Here is a 22,517-nt window from a genome sequence, read left to right as displayed (position 1 = left end):
CAAGGCAGAATGCCCTAATTCAGCTGTGTATGCAGACAAGTAACATTTAATGAGCACTGAGATGAGGATAGTGCAGAATGTCGCTAAACTCAGGCAGGTGTTGTTTAAGACTTTCAACACAGCAGAAGTGAATTTGGTGAAAAGTCCAGTTCAACTGTAAGTCACCTGAGAGACCCCAAATGAAACTGAGATGTGTAAAATTCTTTTGAGTTACCCATACAACACACTTTATGGTACTGAATGAAAAAAAACCCAGAATTGACTTTGTGTATTCACTGAGACACATTTAATCTAAAAAGATAACCTAAATATTTCATTTGTCTTAGGGTAAGGCTTTGTATTAAGTTCTTACAGTATCATGCATGTGCGTGTAGTCTGTAGGTGGTAGTACAGCTGAGCATATTGCTGCAGTGAAATATACTCCTAACTTTTGACTTTTATGGAAGACCCTTGATTTTGTCTTTCAGACCATTCCCTTCAGTTTCAACCAAATCTTACAGCACAATCTTTCTGTTTACATTTTCTGTTTATCAACAGTCTAGATCTCTGGCCAGCTGGCCATTCATGAAAGCAGTGACTGGTGTCACGTTTCACACTGTAGAGACTGAGTAACCTGGGTCACATCTGTCATATAGTCAATCACTTTGTAAGAAGTGCAAAAAAGAAAAAATACACTTATACTTTAATGCTCAAAGTAATTATTACTATTGTTTCCCAAACTGTAATTTATCATGTCTTCTCCTTGTACAGGTCAGTATCACTTTTAGTGCATGTTAACAAGACAGGTTTTAGCATTTCTCTGTGCAATTTACATTAATAGAAATTTATTTTATGTCACCATTTATACCTGTGCATCAAAGCATTTCAGATGGTGGCTGTGTCACTGTATATGACCAAAAGATCAAGTTATTCAGCCACGTTACTTGGAATAACTGTGAAAGGGCTTTGAAGAGTGCCCAAGGTTTGTCCCTCTTGCTCTACTGCCTTCTTCACAAGAACAGGCTATCACTCTGTGTGGAGCTAGGAGTTGCTTTTGAAAGGAGACTTTTAAGACCAGCACCCTGCTGTTATTAGAGAAGCAAACTTAGGAACGGCATTGTCTGGATGTCATGAGGAAGACTATTACACTTCATTTCCTTCTGAGAATATATCAGTAATAAACAGAAGCTTGTACTTCTATGAATGTGATACAAATGTGATGGATAAGAGCTTACACCAACATGAGCAAACATTCAGTGTCATGGAAGTGCAATGGCCTTGCCATACAGAGAACAGTATGTTGAGCTCCCTAGGAAAGAGATGCCCACTAATACAGCAGTGACAGCTTGTTCATGGATGAAGCAAATCCCTGTATGGTAGAAAACTCAAATTTTTGTCTTTAATGAGGATGTCACAAACACATAGGCTCAATAGGCTTCCATGCAATCAGTTCCTTGGGCCATCTCTTCCCACTGCTCTGCCTCAAAACACCTGGAGTTTGGGGGCATTTTCTGTGTTTTCAGGTCTGATAGGTCATACAAGATGAAAGTGTGCAGGATGGCAGGGAGGGGAGAGAAGGAGCCCAAGATATTAAAAGGATCATTAACACAGATTTGGAGAGGACTTTGTCATTATTGAGATTTAGATCCCAGTGATGAACTGCAGCCCTCTACCTATACCCATAACAAATAATCAGTTATGAAGTGTGATGTGTACTTTTCTGTTTTCTAGTTAAAACAAAATGAAATGCACGTTTGCCCTATGCATTCCTTTACATTATTGTAGCTCATTTAGGATTCAAAAAGTGTATTTTTTTTTTCTTTCTTCACTCAGGGGATGCTGATGGAGAGCTAATAGCCAAACTTTGTGGCCAGGCCGCACCATCTGTGCCACTAGTCATAGCTGCCCCCCAGATCTGGGTACACTTTGTAAGCGATGAAAACACAGAAGATACAGGATTCTTGGCCCATTACACGTTTGAAGGTAAATGGCTTGATAGACTGTTGCCCTTGCTAACTGAAGCACTTCTGGGGAATGTTGCCATTCTTTTGGTGGTAATGAGAATACACACTATGGGATCTCTCTCAAAGAGGTCCTCAAAAGTTACACAGTGCCTGCCACTATTTATATCCATCTAAAGCAAACATATGTTATCAACTGAACTTTCAGATTTATTTTCTGCCTCACTGTTCCCACTCCCCAAACAGCATTTGAGTTGTTGCAATGCAGTGCAATACTCAGAACAGCTGGTTGCTCTTGGGAATAGGGATGTAACAGGTAACTCCAGCCAAGTTTGACTTACTTCAAATAGGCCTCCAGAGTGTTAGCATGGCTGAAATGCATTCTGCTGCTTGAACCTTTGCACTCATTTTGAAATACACTTAAAGCCATATCAGTGCAAATTACACCACTTTGCCATTTGCATGCCAACACAACTATTCTTCCTGTCACGGCTGAATTTAGCCTTGGTGTGTATCTAGACACATCAGCAAGTTTTTAATTTGATTGCGTTGGTCCAAGAATGGCACTGGTTTGCTTAGGAGTCTGAGATAAATAAATGGAATATGAAGTGGAAGAGGCAGCTGTAAGTGTCAAGTGGCAAAGGTTTTGCAGAGCTATATTAAGTATCAGAATAAATGCAAAGTTTCAAGGTCATTGCATCTGTTTACTCACTATTCAATAACAAAGATTTTAAAACTTGTTTTTTCCCAGATAAATTGTTCATGCTTACCTATATCAGTCCAACTTAAATATATTTTAGTACTATTGCAACCTGAATAATCTTCCACTCATTTGATTATAGTGTTCAGTTCCTAAAATGTATTGAAATGTTGTTTTTTTTTTTTCAGCCTGTGGTGGTATTCAGTCAGGTGAAAGCGGAGTTATCTCAAGTCCTAACTACCCAGAGCCTTACAGCAACTTGAATCACTGTGCCTGGTTGTTGGAAGCTCCTGAAGGTGAAACCATCACTGTGAGTAACACAATGTCATGATTGTGTGCGCAGCTGGTAGTGTGAGAAGCACCCTCTGAGTCTTGAGGGACAGGTTTGAGACAATTTGGAAAATCAGGAATGTGGAGGAATGAAATATGTCCCCATCGGCCTTACCTAATACAGAGGAAGAAACACAGATAACACAACCAAACTAGATTGCGCGTTTTGAAAAGCAGAAGGATCCTAGTCTAGGTTGACCTCAAAACATAGCACTGACTTCTTTAAACAATTACTTCCTATGTTTAAGAAGGTAAAATAACTCATGTTATTAGATATGCATGGATATTCTCACTATCATGAAAATAAACATTTTTTATCTCTGCAGAAAAGTTACAAGCCACTAGAAAGTTGCTTTCATGTCTTAATGGCTAGTCTGGAAGATAATATGATTGATGGCACAAATTACATCAATGAGATGCTACTCTTATTTCCCAATAACTATTAACAGGCTGCCTGAGGTGCTACTTTCTTGAGCCAAACTGCTGAGAGGCCAATTTAAGCACCTTTATGAGCAAGTAGAGCTCAACTTTAGTCACTGAATTATTTGACTGATCCTTTGGTGAACAGGTCCAATCGGTGACATTTGTGGTCCAGGTCAGAAAAATATCTGAAAAGCAATTCTGTAAAAATACATTGCAGATTTTCATATGTAAAGTCTTTCATTAATTTCCCTATCATGTTTTCCTTATTTACAACTACAAAGGTATTTCTTAGAAATGAAAACCCATAGTCCTAATTATTCTGCTGCATGATATTCAGACCATTGCCTAGATATTTACTTCAGAGAATACAGGATTATTTTAGTAGAACACAAAATTTCTATTTAATCCACAAAATTGTTTAAAGCAGAACTAATCTTAATCAGATGGAAGTAGATTTATATTTCAAAAGGACTGAGCAGCAGCCCCCTCGGTGAAGGCAGACTAACCTTTTCCAGTATAAGCTGCCAGTTTCAGTTGCTGGTAAAGTTCCAAACTTAAACCATTTGAGCTAAATTTGTATTTGGTCTCTGCCTCAGGCAGAGTTCCTTTGGAAATGAATACACACAAAAGTTACAGGAAGAAGTCTCATGTATTTGCCAAACTTTTCCACAAAGATCCCAATCCTGGAACTGATAAAAAAAAAAAAACCACTTACTGGAAGACGGCCAGGCAATTATTAGCATACATCGATATTTCAACATCAATAAATCCAGGAGTTTACTAGATCAGCAATCTAAATCTTTGAACTGGAAATTCCACCCGTGTGCAGATCACTCCAAGGACAAATAGGATCAGTGTGGGAGGGAGACAGGGTCAGAACTGCCTGCCCAGCCCAATCTATTTATGTGATGCACCCAGGCCCACAGGACCCAACCCTGCAACTGTTTCTCTCTGATTTAATGGAAACTAGCATTATTTTTAGCAACTGTAAAGTATTCTGATTCCAAATAATAGGAAGAAAAACATCAAAGGCTTTCTGCTTACAGAGCTACTTACTTTTCAATGTGCAACTTCAGATTTCATGACCAGAAGCCTTGAGCGCAGGAAAATGTTTCAACACCTGTGCATATTCAAGACCATCTTGAACCACACAATTAGCGTCAAACATATGGTTAAGACCCAATAATGCCAGTTTTGAACCTGTGCGTTTCTCTTCCATTTCTGTCTTCATGCTGAGTAGCTGCTGTTACTTACAGCGGCAAGACTCCAAGCAATACTTGCAGTAGAGCATCAAGGCAAAGTGAGGGTTGGATTTCTGAGCATGCCTAGAAGTCATTGTGCTAGGATGGCTATGACAGCTGGCTGGAATTGCACTAAACCCTCCCCTGGTGTGGGTAGTGTTAGCTCCTGAATGTCGCTTTTGTGTGTTGCAGCTTACTTTCACAGCCTTCCACACTGAAAATCATTTGCTTTGTAAGTGGGACTCTGTTACTATCTTGAATGGCGGCTCTCCTGGGTCTCCTGTCATAGGAAAGTATTGTGGAAACACATCCCCTGGGACTATTCGGTCTGGTTCCAGCAAGCTAGTCGTCATCTTTAACTCTGATCACTCAATTCAAGGAGGTGGCTTTTATGCAACATGGACTGCAGAATCTCTAGGTAAGAGAAAAAATACGGATTTTGTCAGGTCTAACAGAGCAGTACATCATGCCTATATAGCACTTTCAACCACAAAATTAAACAGGATTCCTTCTCTTTAATTAAGTTTGCATTAAAGAACAAAAGATATACATGCCAACATCTTCAGCATTCCTGAGAGAAGCCACCACTAAAAAAGTCAAGTATTAAACAAGTGTTGTCTGATCTTACACAAAGAAATAAAGTTTGGACTGATTTTGTACTTTTTAAGCCTCCCACTGGCAGTTTATTCATGTCTGTAAATTGATACCATGCCCGTTATCCTCCCAGCAGTGGTATCTATTGTCAGTGACTATAAGACATTTAATTTCTTGAATAACAATTGTTTCACAGTATGATTTGGTTTAAACACTTCAAACTAGAAAGTAGTCAGTTTCAAAACAGAGAGGCAGGCAGAACTTTTCAAAGAGCACATGTGACCACAGCCTAAAACTCTTCCACTTTAGTGGAGATGTTGGTACACTTTTGAAGGTGGTACACATGCAGGATTGAAATGGTACATTTTAAAATGCTGCCTTCCCTCTGTTGAAATTATCATCTCTCTGGATTAAAAAAAACAACACGGTAGGTCACCATTTGCACACTGTCCTTCAGGAGGTGACTAAAGGTAAGTGTAGATGTGCTAGCTGGTGGCAGGGCAGAATTCATTGCGTGTTCCTACCTCAGTACAGAGCTGGCAATGTGTTCCTTAGTGTCACCTCCAGCTGCAAACCTTCCAGCTGATGCTAATCACATTTCCACCAGCTAATGTTCTAGCAGTATTCACACAGGCAGTTGATGGAGTGTCTTCTTAAACATACCAATAGTTTGTGCTTGTGTGAATATACACTGTCACTTAGGCAGGTTATTGACACTTTTCCCTGTTGTCACTGGAATTTCATGTGCAAGGAAGGCCACTCCTCAATGATGTAGTAGACATTAGCAGATACATGCAATGTGCATAGTCAGTATTCTCTCTTTGAAAGGAGATTTTTTTTTTTATATACCTGGTTTCCTTTTCTCAGCTTTCTTCTCATTTTTCCACTGAGAATCTCTGGGTTTACATTCTGTATGTGTGAAGAAAACTTGGCTTTGTATCCTTCTAAACAAAATTGACATTTCTAACTTGAATGAGAAATAAAATCTTCCTTTTAAAGCTAATATATGTTTTTTAATTGAGGGAAAAAAGTAGAATGTTATAAACCTTTTTTTCTCTTTATTTATCCTTTTACTACATCATCTCTGAAATAATAATCTGTTGCTAGTACTGTACACATAGCCCTAGTAAATTGTTCTTGGCATGGTATTTGCAAGTATGTTTCAAATTAACTAAACTTCTTATGTATAAAAACATGAGCTGCCACAGAGCCATGACCAGCTATTCCTCCTTATAAGTGAATCTGTTAACAATTTTAAAGGCATGTTTTTCAGCCCTCTCTGTAATCCTGCTGAGATGCACAGGACTGCCTGGGCTGGAGAAGAAGTCACCATTTTGCCGTGGGTAAATGGATGTAGTTTGAGTAGATTCACATGTAGAACTGCAATATTTGCATGTTGCAGAGCGAGAGAAAAAAAAAAAAAGGATTCAGCAGTAGATTGAGTTTTTTTCTCTAGGGTGCTTTTCTGAATGGCTGTCAGTCATGACGTGCATGCTGTGGGGTGTGGGGCGGATCCTGCACAGTCTCGAGAGAAGCTCCTCATTAATGTATTTCTGACCCTTACTCACTCTCTAAGCAATACTTACTTCTAATTGTCAGGAGTATATAGATGGACCAGAGCAAAGGTTATGAACTGGCAAGGAGAAGGAGCTTGGGAAGGAGAGCAAGTGAAGTACAAAGAGAGACCTTCTCTAGAGTGTAACTACCTCCCTGCTGCAGGGGTGGGAGAAGGAAAATTAATTGAAAGTGGGGTAAATGAAGATTGAATGGGTGTCAGGGATTTCTTCTTCCACCCCTGCAGACACAGAAGCAAGCAGCCATTCAAAGCTGAGGCTGACAGGAAATATTTGAACATTTCTCCCACCTGTTGCTTTTTTTTCCAGGATGTGGTGGAATCATTCATTCAGAAAATGGTGTGATCAAGTCTCCTCATTGGCCTCAAAACTTTCCCATGAACACCAGATGCACATGGACCATCATTACGCATGAAAGCAAACACTTGGAGATGAACTTCCACAGTAACTTCCAGATTCCAGACAGCAATGGAAGCTGCCAGAGCAGTTATGTGAAGGTAGAATAATTGTTGCTATTAGATCAGCAGAGCAGTGCTTTAAGAAGTCATGATTCCAGAATCCCATTTTGCCATCATCATGGTTAGGATCGTCAAGACACAAAATTTGGAAAATATAAACTGAAGTCCTTGTAACAGCACAGTCAATTTACTGTATGCCTTGAGAACTGGCTTGTATATATTTTTAATTTTTATCAGTTCTTGAGGTTCCACCCCCAGTAGGGTCCCATCACCCTACATGCTGCCCCAAAAGTGACAAATATGAAAAAAGTATGTATGACTTCAGAACAAGGAAATAATGAGAAAATACAGTGTAATAAAAAGACATTTTCAATTACTCCAGTGAGTAAAAAATCAGGAATGTGACACTATAATTCCACAAAACTTCTTTATAAGTGCATAAACTGTCCAAGTTGCACCAATCCTTTTTTTAATCTCCTAAAACAAAGATAGCATTCTTATCTTTCGTAGGTTGTCAAGAGCCACTTGTTTTCAAAGCAATAGAATGGAGACATGCTTTGAATTTTTCACTGTCATTTTTTTCCCAGGCATTTGGCTTATGTTCAGTGATTTTGTGCTCATTTTCTCCACAGCAGTACAACTCCCACTTGAAATAAAGGGCAAACATGATTTGACAACATGTAGGAAGACTTGAGCATCTGTACATCTGATCTATACCTACTAACTTACAAACCACAGTTGCACTCATTTTTTAAGGCTGTGGAAAAAAATACTATTAGATTTTTCTTTTCATTGCCTGTTCCACTGATTAACTGATGGAATATGTTAAAATAAATTCCACTAATACGAAAGTCTTAATGGCACTCACTAAAGGTGCTTTAATTTCAAATTTCTAAACTGTCCTGAATGACATGGTAAAAACTATGTCAGTTGGAGATTTTCTCCATAGAGAAAAACCTTGAAACTTTTGGTGATGTCCACCTCCATTTCTGAATGTCCAAGGTGAGATGTATGAAGGTGTCCGGATATGAAAAATTGTGGAACAGGTGTAAGTTTCTTCCATTCGTTCCAAGCTGAACAGCCGAAAAGAGGAATCCAAAATCAACAGTGACTTTGCAAAACCTCGCTAGGCCATAGACTGTTTACTTTAATCCCCTGAGCATCCCTTGCCTCAAACACCTGGCCAGATGAATGAGGTGATTCACATGCGTACACTTACAGACTAACCCCTGGCTAACATTTCTAGGATGGTTGCTTAGAGAAATCACAGTTTCATGTGGCTGTTCTGCTTCCACTAGACATCCTTCAAACACATTAGTTTAAAAATCAAATATTATTTGGTCTTGATATATTTTTGATATAAAGTACCAGTAAAAAACCTGTTCAAACACATCGATGAAAAATAAATTTATTATTAAATAATTTTTTCTTTTTTCTAAAAGCAGATGTTTTAAATCCTTAGCAATAAACATCCTGATTCAGGAAATTACTTAAGCACTCATAAATATCAAACATGTATGTGTACATTTCATTTCATACCTGTGTTGAAATTTAGTGCTTAAACAGTGAGCCTCAAGTACATGTTTAAGTAATTACCTGAAGAGGTTTTCACTTAAATACCTACCTAAACCTGTGTGTGCTTCTTGAATGCATGGTTTGATTGAACATAAATTGGCTATTGGTATGGTGGAAATAATATATAAAAAAATTGTGTATATTTCTTTATTACATTTTTTATGAATTGTATTCTTTTGTTATCTCTATACATGATTTGATACTCATCACTGAACAAGTGAATGCAACATAATAAAAATGGGAATAATTTTTTATTAGCAAGGATAGATATTAAGGATCCAGATGTTCCAATGCCTCTATATTACCCTACCATGACAGCTTTGTTTTTTATTGACTTATGAATAACCTAAGGATTGCATTTAATAATTCATTGTATATACAGATATTCATATTCATAGGGTGTACATAGATAAGTTAGGAGAGACAAAACGGAGGTAGACAATGATGTGCATAAAATATTCTTCTCTGGTTCCCTGGACCTGATCTACATTGGCTCTGCTATCAGCAGGGGTTTGAGCAAATGACTTCCAGATGCCCTTCAGAGGTCCTTGGTAATGGAAGTTGTTCACCATGATTCACTCCTTGGAAAAGTCTTTGTCTCTACTGATTGTACAGGGAACAGAGAGTGATGGACTCCAATTTAGACCTCGAAGATTCAGTGTAAGATGAATCTTGCTCCAAGTCTATGTCAAGAACAATTGCGTATGCAGTTCCTGGTGGGTTCCACAAACTACACAGGCTTTGAAAGCACTAAACCATTTCCAATCTGGGCTTGTCAGGTGTGGAGAGGAAATTATGAAGAAGAAGCAGCTTTGTTAACCACAGGATGTGGAAGTTCAGCTCCTGATCCTGTTGTTGCTCCAAACAATGTGATAACTACAGTATTTCAGTCTCAGGATGCTCCAGGGCCAGGTTTCTCTGCATCTTTCATAAGCAGTAAGTAATATTAAAGCCAGATGGCTGCTCTATTAGTCAATTTTGGATTAGTTTGATCTGTGCGTAGAAATTCAGACCTCGGTCCAGCAAGGCACTGAAGCCTCTGCCCAGCTTTTGAAACAAAGAGTTTCCTCACTGACCACAATGGAGCTACTGTGTGCTCCAGTGTTGGACTTGCCAAAGATCCTCCATGCAGCTATAACTTTGCAGTTATTCCTAGCCACCTTTACCTTTTCAGTGTGCTGAAAATAAATTAATAGGCTTTAAATTTTGAGAATTTGTTTCTCTGTAGTTAAACTGTTTGGAAGCTAAAGTTATAATCTTCTTAAAAAGGAGGAAGGATCTGCTCCTCCTCTAGAATTTTTGTCTCTGTTCTTCTTTTCAAGGCATATGCTGAAACTGTGGTAATTTCTCCTGTGTGTGGTGTAGCCCATGCCCTTTACATAAACTGCTCTTAGGAGAAGAAATGACTTCTCCCCACCTGCTCTGGCCTTTGCTTTGCTTTGTTGTATTTGCGTTTCATGTAGCTCAAGTGGCATTTCTTGGGTGGGCCTCTCCATTTTTTTAACCATGGCATGTGCTTTGTGATGGTCAAACCCACCAGAAGTGCAGGAGGTATTGCTCCATTGCCATCAGTTGTGTGGTTTGTGTGTATAATGCTGCCAAAGGAAACCACTTTCCCTTCACTGGATTCAGACTAAAACGTGGAGAAATTAAATGCTTAGAGGAAGACACTATTGAAGTATACAGAATTCTGAACTGAAACCGCTTTCGTTTTATAATGTCTGCTGATGCGCCCCAGTAACCCCCATCCAATTCAGCGACATTTGTAGGTACTAAGGGATTTTGAAATGTGCAGGCTCTAAACCTGTAAGTACAGCCGTGCTGTGTCCTTCTGGTCAGTGGGCTGAGGAGCTATGGCCTGATCTCACCCAGGACACTCCAAGATGCTGTGTGAGGCTGTAGGTGGGAAGGCCCCGTGCCACCCAAAAATACTGCTCTGTGTATGTGTGTAAGAACTACTTTTGCCATCATGATATACACTACTCTCTCTCCCTGTTTTTTTGACCGGGAGAGATGAGGTCCTTGTGTACACTATTGGATTTCTTACTGCAAAACCGGAATGACGTTATCACCTGGATTATAAGTGTGTCTTATTTATTTATGTTTGTAGGATGCGGAGTAAATTTCACCAGCTCTGCAGGTCGTATCATCTCTCCTGACTACCCTAATCGGTATGATGACAACTTGAACTGCAGTTATATCATAGATCAGGGACCACAGACACTGGTGATCCTAGAGTTTGAGACTTTCCACTTGGAAGGTAACCAGTTCCTCATAATTTCAGTATGTACTATGAAGTGTAGCTTCTTACTTGAAAACATACAAGTCTTCTATCGTGGAAAACAGTTGATGGTTTAATTTGCTGGTTCATTCTGAAAATCATTTACAGACAAACACTTACAGAGATAGTTTCCAGGGTTCAGTTTTGTATCACTGAAGGCTTCCAGAAGAGTGAAGATAGATGTCACCTGTTGAAAATCTTGCAGCAATGAAGCTGGGAATTTGCCAGGTGATTGAAGTATAAGAGTGCCTGTGGCCAATTTGGGTGTTTGTTCCTGCCTCTTTTTTTGTGCCATTATAACCTTTTTGATCTTAGTCCAGTTGTTTTGCTTTTCAGTGCTTTTGTTTCCTTAACTGAAAAAATTGATGTAAATATACTTGTGTGTTATATGTGAATGTAAGAACATATAAACATGAAACTAGGTGAAAGACTACAGTAACTAAAAACCTATAGAAGGTGTTACCCTGTATATACCCATGAACAAAAGTCCCTCTTGAGATTTTCAAATCTGGCAGCATTTGGCCAAGAAATAACAGCTGGATTGGTGTGAATGGTAAAACTTTTCCAGCTTTTATAGGATCAAATTTTTATGGGTAGAGATGTCCTGATAACACATAGGAATCGGTGTGTCCAAACTACTTGGGTAGCATCATGTATTTTGAGGCCATCTTAATTTGGTTCCTGTGAAGTCACCTAGACAAAGAGATATTTGAGTAATTTGTTACTAAGCTGGGGTGCATAATTTGAATTTTTCTTCAGACTAAGTAATAAAGTCAGAAAATAGGCTTCTTTTATTTTCTTTTTAAGTTTTCAGACTGTTCTGAATTCAAAAGTATTCTGGTCCAAAATGAATTTAGGTCTGAGACAAAGATTGGATTTGACCATGATTTTATCTAAATTTTTTTTTCATCCCCTAATACAAACTGCGACTTTAAGCATTTTTTTAAAATGAAGTGTAAACCCCAGAAATTACATAACTGTTTAATGTAGAAGACATTATTCAGCAGACACGCTAAACATTAGGCTGAATCAGATGATGCCAATTTTGACACCTCTCTGGCTATGTTACTGATCTGCAGTCTGACTGTGCATTCAGTTAGTTTATAAATGGATTCAAGCTTTTATTATGAAGAAGGTTAAAGCAAAGAGGTGATACAGACATAATAATAAAATAGACCTAATAATAAAATAGACCTAAATAACTACTAAAAATATTCTACTTCTTGCAGGGCAATTTGCTCCTTTCTTGTTATAGGCTTCCTTAGGCTATACTAACTAAAGTCCTTAGTCACCTGAAAGAAAAGAACTGTGGTTATGAGCTAGAAGACATCTGGTTATAACAGAGGAAGTATGATGCTCTCCAGTAGTTGATTATTAATATTTTTCACAAAATCTTAAAATACAGCCCCGTAGGAAAGAGGTTCCCTGGGGTTAATTGGAAAGAAGATCAAACCACCATCTTGCAAACTATCACGCAGAAAGGAAAACTTCTTCAGCCGTCCCACTGAATGTGCCTAAGTGTTTCCAGTGTGAACTCCCTTAGTTGTTTTGCAAAGGCAGGACACTGTTTGGCAGCATCTCTTATAAACATTTCTAGCTATTCCATATGCAAGGAAGCATTGCACCTGCTTAGACTGTTGCTGAGTGAGGCCTTTAAAATCCTAACCGTACTAGTGCAGATGTACTGGATTGGGTTTTTAAAGTTTAGTTACATGTCCAGTTAACACAATTTGCTACCTATTTGACCTCTCCAAAGAAATCCAATTGTTTTTTTCATGGTTGTTTAGTAATGAAATGAAGTATCTAAAATAACTCCTGTAAGGCATACGTATCTCATTGACCTTAACTAGTTGAGATATCTTTTCCAGAGAATTAGAAGGCAGAAGGTAATTGGCTATAGTGCAGTGACACATTGGCACAAAACTGAATGGCTTCATGTGTTAGTCACAGATCTCTGCTGTAGAGTAGTTATGTTTTCAGTTATGATGAGACGCCTGTTCTGATTATACAGAACGATTCCAAATGAGGCACTTAACCCACAGCAGTGGTACAATGTCAGTATCTGGAGCCAAATGACTTGCATGTACTAAATATTAAATATGTATTCAGCACTAAATATAGCAAGTAACAGAGCAAGAGAGAACTGGAGGAAACTGCATTTGTTGATTTTGTGATAAAAATTTAATCTAAATTGGCTGCTTCCTGGTAGGTAGAAAAATGGGGTTTATCTGACTTTGAGCCCCTGAAAATACGCGTCTAATTTAGATTATCATCTAGATTTATCTCCTCCTATAGTGAAATAAAAAAGACAGTGCTTTAAACTCCAAACCAATTGTGTGGTGAAGGTGGAATAAACCGTCTTCTGAAGGCCTCCCTCACTCTCTTTACCTGTTGACTATTACAGGAAGCCATAAACAATAGCTTACACAAGATACTTAAGATTTAGGCAGCAAAATATAGGTAAGATTAACACTATGAATGGAGTTTGGTTTAGTCTCTGTGGTTTCCTTGCAGCCTGAAAAATGTCTCTTCCTGTGCCAAACTGAATATGGTTACAGAATCTCTCTTTTGATTTGCCTGTTTCATGAAGCTGCGTAGGCTGCCACTTGCTGCTTGCAGTACCACCTACATTGTTGTGTTTGGTTATTTTATAAAGAACCAAACAAATGGGGGTGAGTTCGTTTTCTCAGCCCCACTTATGTGACACTGATAAATGACATTTTCCATCTGTCCTTGCTCCTTGGACCAAAGGTCTGCACAAATCAAACATATTAGAATTAGTAAAAAAAGTATCTATCTTAATAGACTTACTGTCTAAGAAATAATTCATCATATCCATCTTTTGTTCATAAGCTTCACTCAGATAAGCATCCCTACAAATACACCTCTAGGACAGCTACGGTAGCATATTATTAAATGGCTGTAATACTCTTCGAGTATAACATCCAATGAAGTCTGAGTTCCAAATCATGGAAAATTAGGGGAAATGGATGTGGGCCTCCTGCAATATCTGCTTTTAGAATTCTGTGGTATTTATACTGTGTCCATACAAAAAAACTGCATTGTGTTGATACCATGTCAATCTGAAAAATGGTTTAATCATTTATTTATTTATTCTTTTTTTTTTTTTTCAAACATGCAACTGTAATTTTGCAATCTGGGATAGGATCACAGCTTCATTTTGGAGTCTTATCTATCTGCTTTCTCAGTTATTAATAGGAAATTCAGAAAATAGACAAGTTTTGCAACAGATTATTTTGAAATAGATATAGATATAATATATATATGACAGGCTTCTAATTCCTTGCTTTCAAAATAGTATCTTGTGCTATGGAGCTGGTTAATATATTGCACAGGAGTATATCTCTATGTAATACTTCTCCTACATTAGTAATTACTAATTACATTACCATTTACACCAGAAGGTACAGCTATGAACCAAAACCTCATTATTTCAGGTTTTACAAACTTTAAACAAAAAGACGGGTTCTGCCTCAATACAAAATGAAACAGAATCTATGGCTATAGACAGAGATGAAAAGAGGACATTGTTATTAGTGATCAGGTAGTTAGGGGCCCGAATTCGGTCAAGGTTTTTTGTGCAGGCATCACATCAAAGAAATGATTTTATGGAGAATAATGAGACTGGACAGAAATTTCTGCTAAACAGAAAGGAGGCAACACAAAGGCGTATTTCAAAATGTAATGTAAGGACAACTGAAGCTCTTATCCTGTGAACTTTGGAGGCAGGAGTCAATGTATCAATGCTAAGAGGTACCAAGAGATAATAAACAGAGTGCAGATAGATAGAAAAAGGCCTTGAAAGCAAAGACACACAGCAGTTCAAAGAAAGCAGGATATGTTCATAACATCAGGTCAAATAATTGATCTCTCCAGCAGTATTTGGAAGAAATATTGTGAAGGCCAGAGGAGCAAGTGATACAATACCCATGTTGGGAAAATCACTGTTTCTCAGGTGAGACTCATAGCTATGTGGAAGGATAGGAAAGAGTTTATCTTAAGGATAATAACTGGAAACACTTGACAATGTTTACATTTAGCCCAGATGTGAAGACCTAGAGAGATCCAAATCATAGACATGGACCTTATGAGGGCAGGCAAAATGATGAGGCTGTAAAGAAAGAAGATGCAAAGGCAGACTTGAGGGGGGAAAAATGTTCTCGTATTGAATGGTTTCATTGAGAGATAGAAATAAGATTTTAGTCTGAACAGAAAAAGGCCTGGAGGATGGAAGTAGACTTACGGGGTCATCAGCATTGAGATAGTAGTTGCATCTGTCCTTGCAAATGAGATTATACAGAGCTAATGTGGAGATAAAGAGAGAAAAACAGCAGTGGAGATGTCTCATTGAATCCTCATGGACGAATGAGAACAGAGAATACAGTAATAATAGAAGGATGAGCAAAACCTCTTAGCAGACAAGGTTTTATGAAGAAAAACAGTGCTAGCTATGTGGAAAGTGCATGTCAGCTCAAAGAGGATGTGGGTCTGACATCTGGCTAAGAAAAGATCTCTGGAGACTCATGAAAGCTGTTCCATTGTAGTGCAAGGGACAGAAATTGGCCTAGTAAAGATCTAAGATGATAGAATTAGAGGAAATAAACCACAGAGAAGAATCACTGATGATGTGCTAAGTATATGCAGAGGCTGGAAGTATGACATGATGAGATACAATACAGGAATCTGAGGCTGGGGATTATTTACAGAATTATGCGTTTTAATATGGTGAGAAATTAAGGAAAAGTGTAAACAAGAGAATGAGTTACAGGATAGAGATCAAAAAATCATCAGTCCTGCCAGGATTCATGGATCATAAATGATATTGGCCCAAACAACGAGGACTCAAAGCTAGAAATTAAGCCTTTTACCCACAATCCTACATCAACCATCTTATTCTTTCCAGTGCAGCAGTTCAAAACAGCTTGTGATGGGTATTGTGGACCTTTGCTTTGCTGAGTAATCCATTTCACTTCATGCCTTTCTCCAAAATCTTTTCAGAAAAGGACCTGAGTCGCTTTCTCAAATCTTCTCCATTCTGATATTGCACTTGTCTTCATTTCATTTTTTTAATTTCTTTATATTTTAAAATTGGTTATGTTTTCTAATTGTATCACACTATCAAGTATTCTCATAATAAGGTAGGATATCAAGATTATTTTTAATGAATTATTTTATTAACAGTGTAATCAGCTATCTGATGTGGCTGATTGTTTTCAGCTTAGTTGCTCTTATTAAAGTCAGATAAGCACCATATTTCCCTATTAACATAATTGTAAAGCATGTTAGAATACATTGTCTTCATTGGGAGAGAAGGAATTTTTAAATTAAAACTCCAGGGAGGATCTAAAATACATCTGACTGCTGGGATCACTCTGTTGTTCCTGTGAAACAGATTTATCACTCCATTCCTATTTGTCATCCTCCTCAATACGAGTCATCCTATTTCCTACAACACTAGGCAGCAGCTTGTTCCGACTGGACAATCTGCAGGAATCACTCTGCTGCAACACTAGGCTCAGTGTCTCTCCTGTTAAATTTAGATAATTCCCTATCAGTCCTTTGCAGTTTAAGTAACTGCCCCATTGTTGCTAACAGATCACTAGACATCAGCACTAATCCAACTTACTTGCATAACCCATGTGGGTCCCTTCTTGCTCCCACACGATACCTCTCTAGCTCCCACCATAGATCCCTTGGTGGTACCACCCTGGGTACCACCAGCTTCTCCCTGTGCTTCTGGCTCCCAGCTGGGCAGGGAGGTGGCGATGTGGATCTGAGCTCCCAGGGTGCCAGTGGCTGGTGCTTGAACTCACAGCGTTTACACTGAAAGCACAGCTTGTCCTTCCTTGGCACTCTAACTCAGCTACTGACCTTCATGAAACTTAGATGAACTTAATATATTTGAGACCTCTTGTCTCAGTCGAATCTGGCTGCAAATGGTGAGGTGGCTAGAAAGTCAGGAAGGTAGGGCAGGGAGTCACAGAGGATGGCTCGTTCCACCAGAAACCTAACTGCATATGAGAAACTGAAAACCAATAGGAAAAAAATAGTATAATTCTCCATCCCCATTTCTGTGTTTCTTAGTGCTTCTAAATGGGCATCTTTTCATTCACCCTAATATCTGCACTGATTTGCCCCCTAAAGCAGATTGCTCTTGAAAATCATTGGGGTTTTTCCAATTACCAAGTCATCTCCAGATCTCCACTGACTGCCACAGTTAAGCATTTCACTGGCAAACTGCAAGATCAAATTTACACTTTTTTTGTCTTCTGAGTTAAGCTGAAGAATCTGGGTTTAGGTACTCCAAAGTTTGAGGGAATTCAGAGAGAAAGAAGACAGCTCTGAAACATGTTAGTGTATGGACTATTATTTCATTTTCCCAGATTCTCATTCTTAACTATTTAAAATTCCCTGCACTGAGTGCTCACTTCTACATTAGGGGAAAGAAATACCAGGTAGTTTGTCTGCTGTAACAAAAGGTGCATTGCTTTGATCTGCAGGGGACATCCACACTTTTGTTAGGTCTTCTCATCTCCTTGTAGATGGTGTTCACTCAACTATGAACTCCCACAAACGCAAGGGGCCTGGAGCCTTTTCCAGATGATAGGATGTGTTGAGTGAGACCAGTCTCATGTCTCACATACAAGGTCTCTTTGCCCTTTTTCTGCCTTAGCTTTTCTGCGTGTTAAAAATTGACATTTGCTTCCACAGCAAGCAAATGAGATCCTGAGATCCTGGAATGGAAAGTAATATAAAATCTAATTCTTATTCTGTGTGAGGTCTATGTACTTGCAGCTCAGTAAATCACATGAAAAATATGCTGCTAACACTTCTGCATTATATGTCCATACAGCCCCAGCACTCTTCAGCAGAATTTGTCTTTATGATGGAGTAAGCATCTTCAGTGGGACGAGGGTTACCCCACATCCTCTCATCACGCTCTGTGGTAATGAGCTCCCTGCCCCAGTCAGCGTCTTTGGACCTATGCTGCTCAACTTCTACACTGACTCCCACATTACAGGCTTTGGATTCCAGGCAAGATACAGAGCAATTGGTGAGTAGCCACTGCCCTGTGCTTTAGGTGGTGGAAATATTCCGGCTGGATAATGGTTCAGTGTAGGAAACGTTGTGCCTCATGTGGGGAGTACTTTAGATGAACCTAGATGGTTCATATTCCCTCTGCACCTACCCAAAATAACTCTCATGACCAGTACATGGGACTATTTGGTACGTGTTGTCACTGACATGTTATCTCACAGTTCTCATTTCAAGACACTACGTGGGACCAAGCCAGGAACTGAAACACTTTTCCTTTGCTGTAGAAAAGAAATGCAACCCATTTTGGCAGTTTGGGGTGATTTTTGTCTGTTTTTGTTTTGTTTTTTTTATAATGTTTAAGGAGAAACATCACCATTTATTTAACTGAGTTCATGTAAAAGATTTTATCACATAGAGGAGAATGGTCTGATTCTCAGTTATGCTAAAACTACATTATACAACATGGGAACCAGAACAGGATCTTTAAATGGGCCCAGCTATATGCCTCCATTTGATGATCCTCTTGCAGTGCCAGGTATTAATGTAAATAAAAAGTTGGATCTAGATATACTTTCATTTTTAATAAATATTTTCTCCAAAACGTTTTGTCATTCTAATGAGATCTCTTTTGTTTTAAAGAGAAAATACATATTAGAAAAAGCAGTTTCCAACTGAGTTTGGAATTTACAGCCGCACAAATATAAATATCCCAAAAGATTAGTTTTCTTTTCAAAACCAATTTTAATATTTTCTAGGTTTTACTTGTAGAGACAGTACTTTGCTTTTTGAAAGCTATTCCATCTTCTAACTGCAGAGAAAAGTGTGAGTTCTTAACTTTGGTATTTCCCTTAATACATTCCTCATGTTCAAAGCCACAGCAAAAAGCAGAAGGCTAAATTCTTTCTATAAAATAAATGGCCTCATACAGATAAGGCAGAGGGAATGGCACTGAGAAATGACAATGTGCAGTTACTCATGGAAAAGACCTTCATAACTCACTCAAGTCCATTGCTGCTATCTAACTTGTGACTTCTGACATTTGAGAAAGATGACTGCAGCCTTATTAGCTTGTTGCTGTATACAAAGCAGATTCTAGCAATTAACATTCCTCTTCCCTCTAGTTGTATTGTTTGCTGAAAGAAAAAAAGAAAAAGGCTTCCCCCTCCTAGTGTAGAATAATGCTCATTCTTTATCCTCCCGGCTCCTGTCCTTCATCTGCTAGTGCTCCAGGCTGCCAGCCTGAGTGGGGCTGAGGAGCCAGGGGCTCAGTCTCCAGCAGCACCCTGTATGGGACTGCCTTTGTTAAAGCGCTGGCCTGGGCAATGGCATGTCCTTTAGAACATGAAAAGCTGTGTGTGGCTTTAACCTATTTATCAACAGGATGCGTTTTTTGGCAAGTTAAGATTATAAAATAAAGGCTGACGCTAACAATGGAGATTAGAGTTGATTTTATAATAGGTTTAGTTCTCGAAAGCACTGGAGCTGGGAACAAACATTAGCCACATCCTGGCCTCATCAGCATCCAGGGTGTGAAACCCTGAGAAGCCAAGCAAAGCCTTTAGTTCACAGCTGCAGAGTTTAACTTGCTCCTCAGCCAGAGAGCAAGTATGCAGTCCTCCATCTCAGCCACCTCCACTGCTGGAGAGTCCCAGCACCAGACGAGGCGGGGAACAGTCCCTAGGCTTAGTGATGCCTAGGGACTCCTCTTGGCCTTTCTGCACAGAATAAATGCTACAATAATACCCCAGCCCTGACAGGAGGTGGGGGGATGATGAGACTCTGTGTACAGTTATTCCAGAAAAGTTGGGGGCAGGGCTGTGTGTGCAATTGTGGCTGCTTTTGTGTCAGTGCCAAACTTTCAGCGGCTTCCATGGGGCCAGGATATGGATGAAGGAATTTCTTTGCCTATGTATCAGCCAGGTGTCTCTTGGCAAGCTAGAATGGGTGTGGAACTCCTCCAGATACACCTGACTGTCCCTGCTGCATGGGACACTTGACCCATCCCACTGCTCCCTGATCCTACTGCAGCACACTTGACATCAGGCTCAATCTTTTACAGCGCAAACACAGAGCCATTGCCATCTAGTATGGACTAGTAACGACCTGTTACTTTGACATTGACTCTAGTTTTCCACTGCAGAGCACAACTTGATAGACCATCTCTACATTTAATAGTTCTAGGCATGACAGAGAGAGGACTGCTTCTAATTTATCAAGGGCTTTTCTTTCCTTACGGCTAAAACAGGACTAACACAAGCTTCTGCAAGAAATATGAGAATTAGGACCAAGCTGGTATTCAGCCAGTAATCACTCTTATTTCTGTTTCCCCTGCAGCTTGTGGTGGCATTTTCAATGGCTCTGTTGGTGTTATCAGCAGTCCGGCCCATTCAGTTCTTGATTATCACAACAACATGAACTGCTCATACCACATCACAGTTGGAAACGGCAAAGTAGTGGCCCTCAAGTATGTAATCCAAGCTCAGCTTGTCATCAAGGGGACAGGGGGTCTCTGATTCCAATTAAAGACAGCAATTATTGACAATTTTCTGTCTTTCTTTTTCAAGGGGAAAGCTGAACTAAAATGAGAAATGGCTACTGAAGCCACCTTTACCAACCTCAGGCTTCCTTATGTCTTTCTCTGTAACTTGTTATGTGCAAAGCATCACCACAATTGTAACTTCCCACTTTGGTTACCAAGAGGACTGTGAAATTGTAAAAATGCAGCTCATGCTTTTATTTAAATTCTGTCAGTCTTCGAGGAATTATGAGATTCCTGTGAGTTGATATAAGAAACAACATAATTCTTCTAGAAGGCTGGCACTCACTTTACAGCCCAAGTAATAACACCAACCCAGAAAGAGTATACTTCTGAGTGTGTGCTGTCCTGCCTAAAAGGGGGATATGGCTGCCACAAAATCTCGCCACTGAGAAATTAAAAGATGGATATATTCTTCTGTCACATATATGCTGACTGTGAATTATGGGAACATTTCCCAGCCAAGTGGAAGACCCAGCTGGTCTGCATTCTGAGCTTGCATTTTATATGCTCCTCACATGCCCAAGGAAATTTCAGGCTAAGTAATGTGCAGAAGTGAGAGAGGGTACGTTTGCACAGGGGAGATCTGCTGCTTCATGAAAACCAGAGGTATGCTGACAGCTTGCCTTGCAAGAGGACCAGTGGGTGAGGGTCACTATTTCTTTGAGGCTGGTTGACTGGAGTGTTTTGCAAAGCAGTTAATAGTTCTGCTTTCTTGCTCTTGATCAGAAATGTTTTGTGGTATCTGCCTGTGTATGGCTTTGGCTATCGCTATCCCTTGGACTTTTCCTCAAGCACTAAAACCACACGTAACACAGGAATAGAAATGAAAATGTGATACCTAAAGCTCCAAGTGTATTTTACAGATTCAACAGCTTCCAGCTTGAGATATCTCCCTCCTGCTACAAAGATTATGTGGCTGTATATGACGGCTCAGACACCCACGCTCCTCTCCTTGGGAAATTCTGTGGCTCAGAACTGCCTCCGAATATTAAGAGCTCCAGTAATAACTTGTTCCTGGTGTTTAACACTGACTTCTTTGGAGCAGACAGGGGATGGAAAGCATCTTTCAGGGAGACCTTAGGTAAGCATGCTATTAAACTCATAACCCCAAGAATCTGCTGGTAAGTAATTTCCTTTGGTGAGGAGCGGTTATGGTCTCCCTCGCTAAGGGAAAAGCAGAAGAATGTTTCTGATTTTGTAAAAATTGAGTGAACTAAGCTAAATACTAGGCTTATGGGATCCCTGCATTCCAGCCCTGGTTCTGAACTGATTCCTTTTATTCTTTGCTAACCTGTTCCTGCCTCTTGGAAGGCATAGACAGTTCTTGGGTTACTGAAGGCTTAGCAGCACCCAAAGGTCTCTCTTTTGGAGAAAATCTGGCAATACTTGAGAACTGTTTTTCTTCTGTAGTCAAAGGTTGGTGGTGCGCTAAAGATGCCTCCTTTCCATCTATCCTCAATTTCCATTTCCTTGCAGTTCAACTCACATCTTTTTAAAAACTAAAGTGTTAAGTTCAGTTAAGATTGGGGTTCCCTCCCAGGCACCACCATGCTGATATCTACTGATTTTGGGAATCAGTCTGGTTAGCTGCCCATAACATAAATGGGATCACAATAAGAAGGCACCGGATGTTAAATGTTTTGATAGACACAAGAGATAGGGGCATAGCTTGATTATTGCCTAAAAAAAGGTTTAAACCCAGTAGCCTATTTTTAAGATCAAGGTGTAAAAGGAGCTATTTACCATCTTATTACATCTGAATTATTTAAGGATGATAAGCAACAAATGATTACTACATGTAAA

General features: G+C 39.3%; 1 protein-coding gene across 1 annotated transcript in view; it reads left to right on the top strand.

The window, feature by feature from the left end:
• CUBN (cubilin) overlaps positions 1 to 22,517 on the top strand; it is a 151,919-nt gene that overhangs the window by 112,018 nt on the left and 17,384 nt on the right. The window contains exons 51-59 of the mRNA XM_075417480.1: positions 1,813 to 1,962; positions 2,829 to 2,950; positions 4,827 to 5,052; positions 7,112 to 7,299; positions 9,615 to 9,771; positions 10,946 to 11,095; positions 17,991 to 18,191; positions 20,510 to 20,639; positions 21,578 to 21,795. Coding sequence (XP_075273595.1) covers positions 1,813 to 1,962; positions 2,829 to 2,950; positions 4,827 to 5,052; positions 7,112 to 7,299; positions 9,615 to 9,771; positions 10,946 to 11,095; positions 17,991 to 18,191; positions 20,510 to 20,639; positions 21,578 to 21,795 — 1,542 coding nt within the window. The remainder of the gene's footprint in view (positions 1 to 1,812; positions 1,963 to 2,828; positions 2,951 to 4,826; positions 5,053 to 7,111; positions 7,300 to 9,614; positions 9,772 to 10,945; positions 11,096 to 17,990; positions 18,192 to 20,509; positions 20,640 to 21,577; positions 21,796 to 22,517) is intronic.

Source organism: Opisthocomus hoazin, chromosome 4, assembly GCF_030867145.1.
Source record: "Opisthocomus hoazin isolate bOpiHoa1 chromosome 4, bOpiHoa1.hap1, whole genome shotgun sequence".
Taxonomy (NCBI): domain Eukaryota; kingdom Metazoa; phylum Chordata; class Aves; order Opisthocomiformes; family Opisthocomidae; genus Opisthocomus; species Opisthocomus hoazin.
The sequence above is the reverse complement of the archived record's forward strand: the minus strand, read 5'-3'. Positions and strand labels throughout refer to the sequence as shown.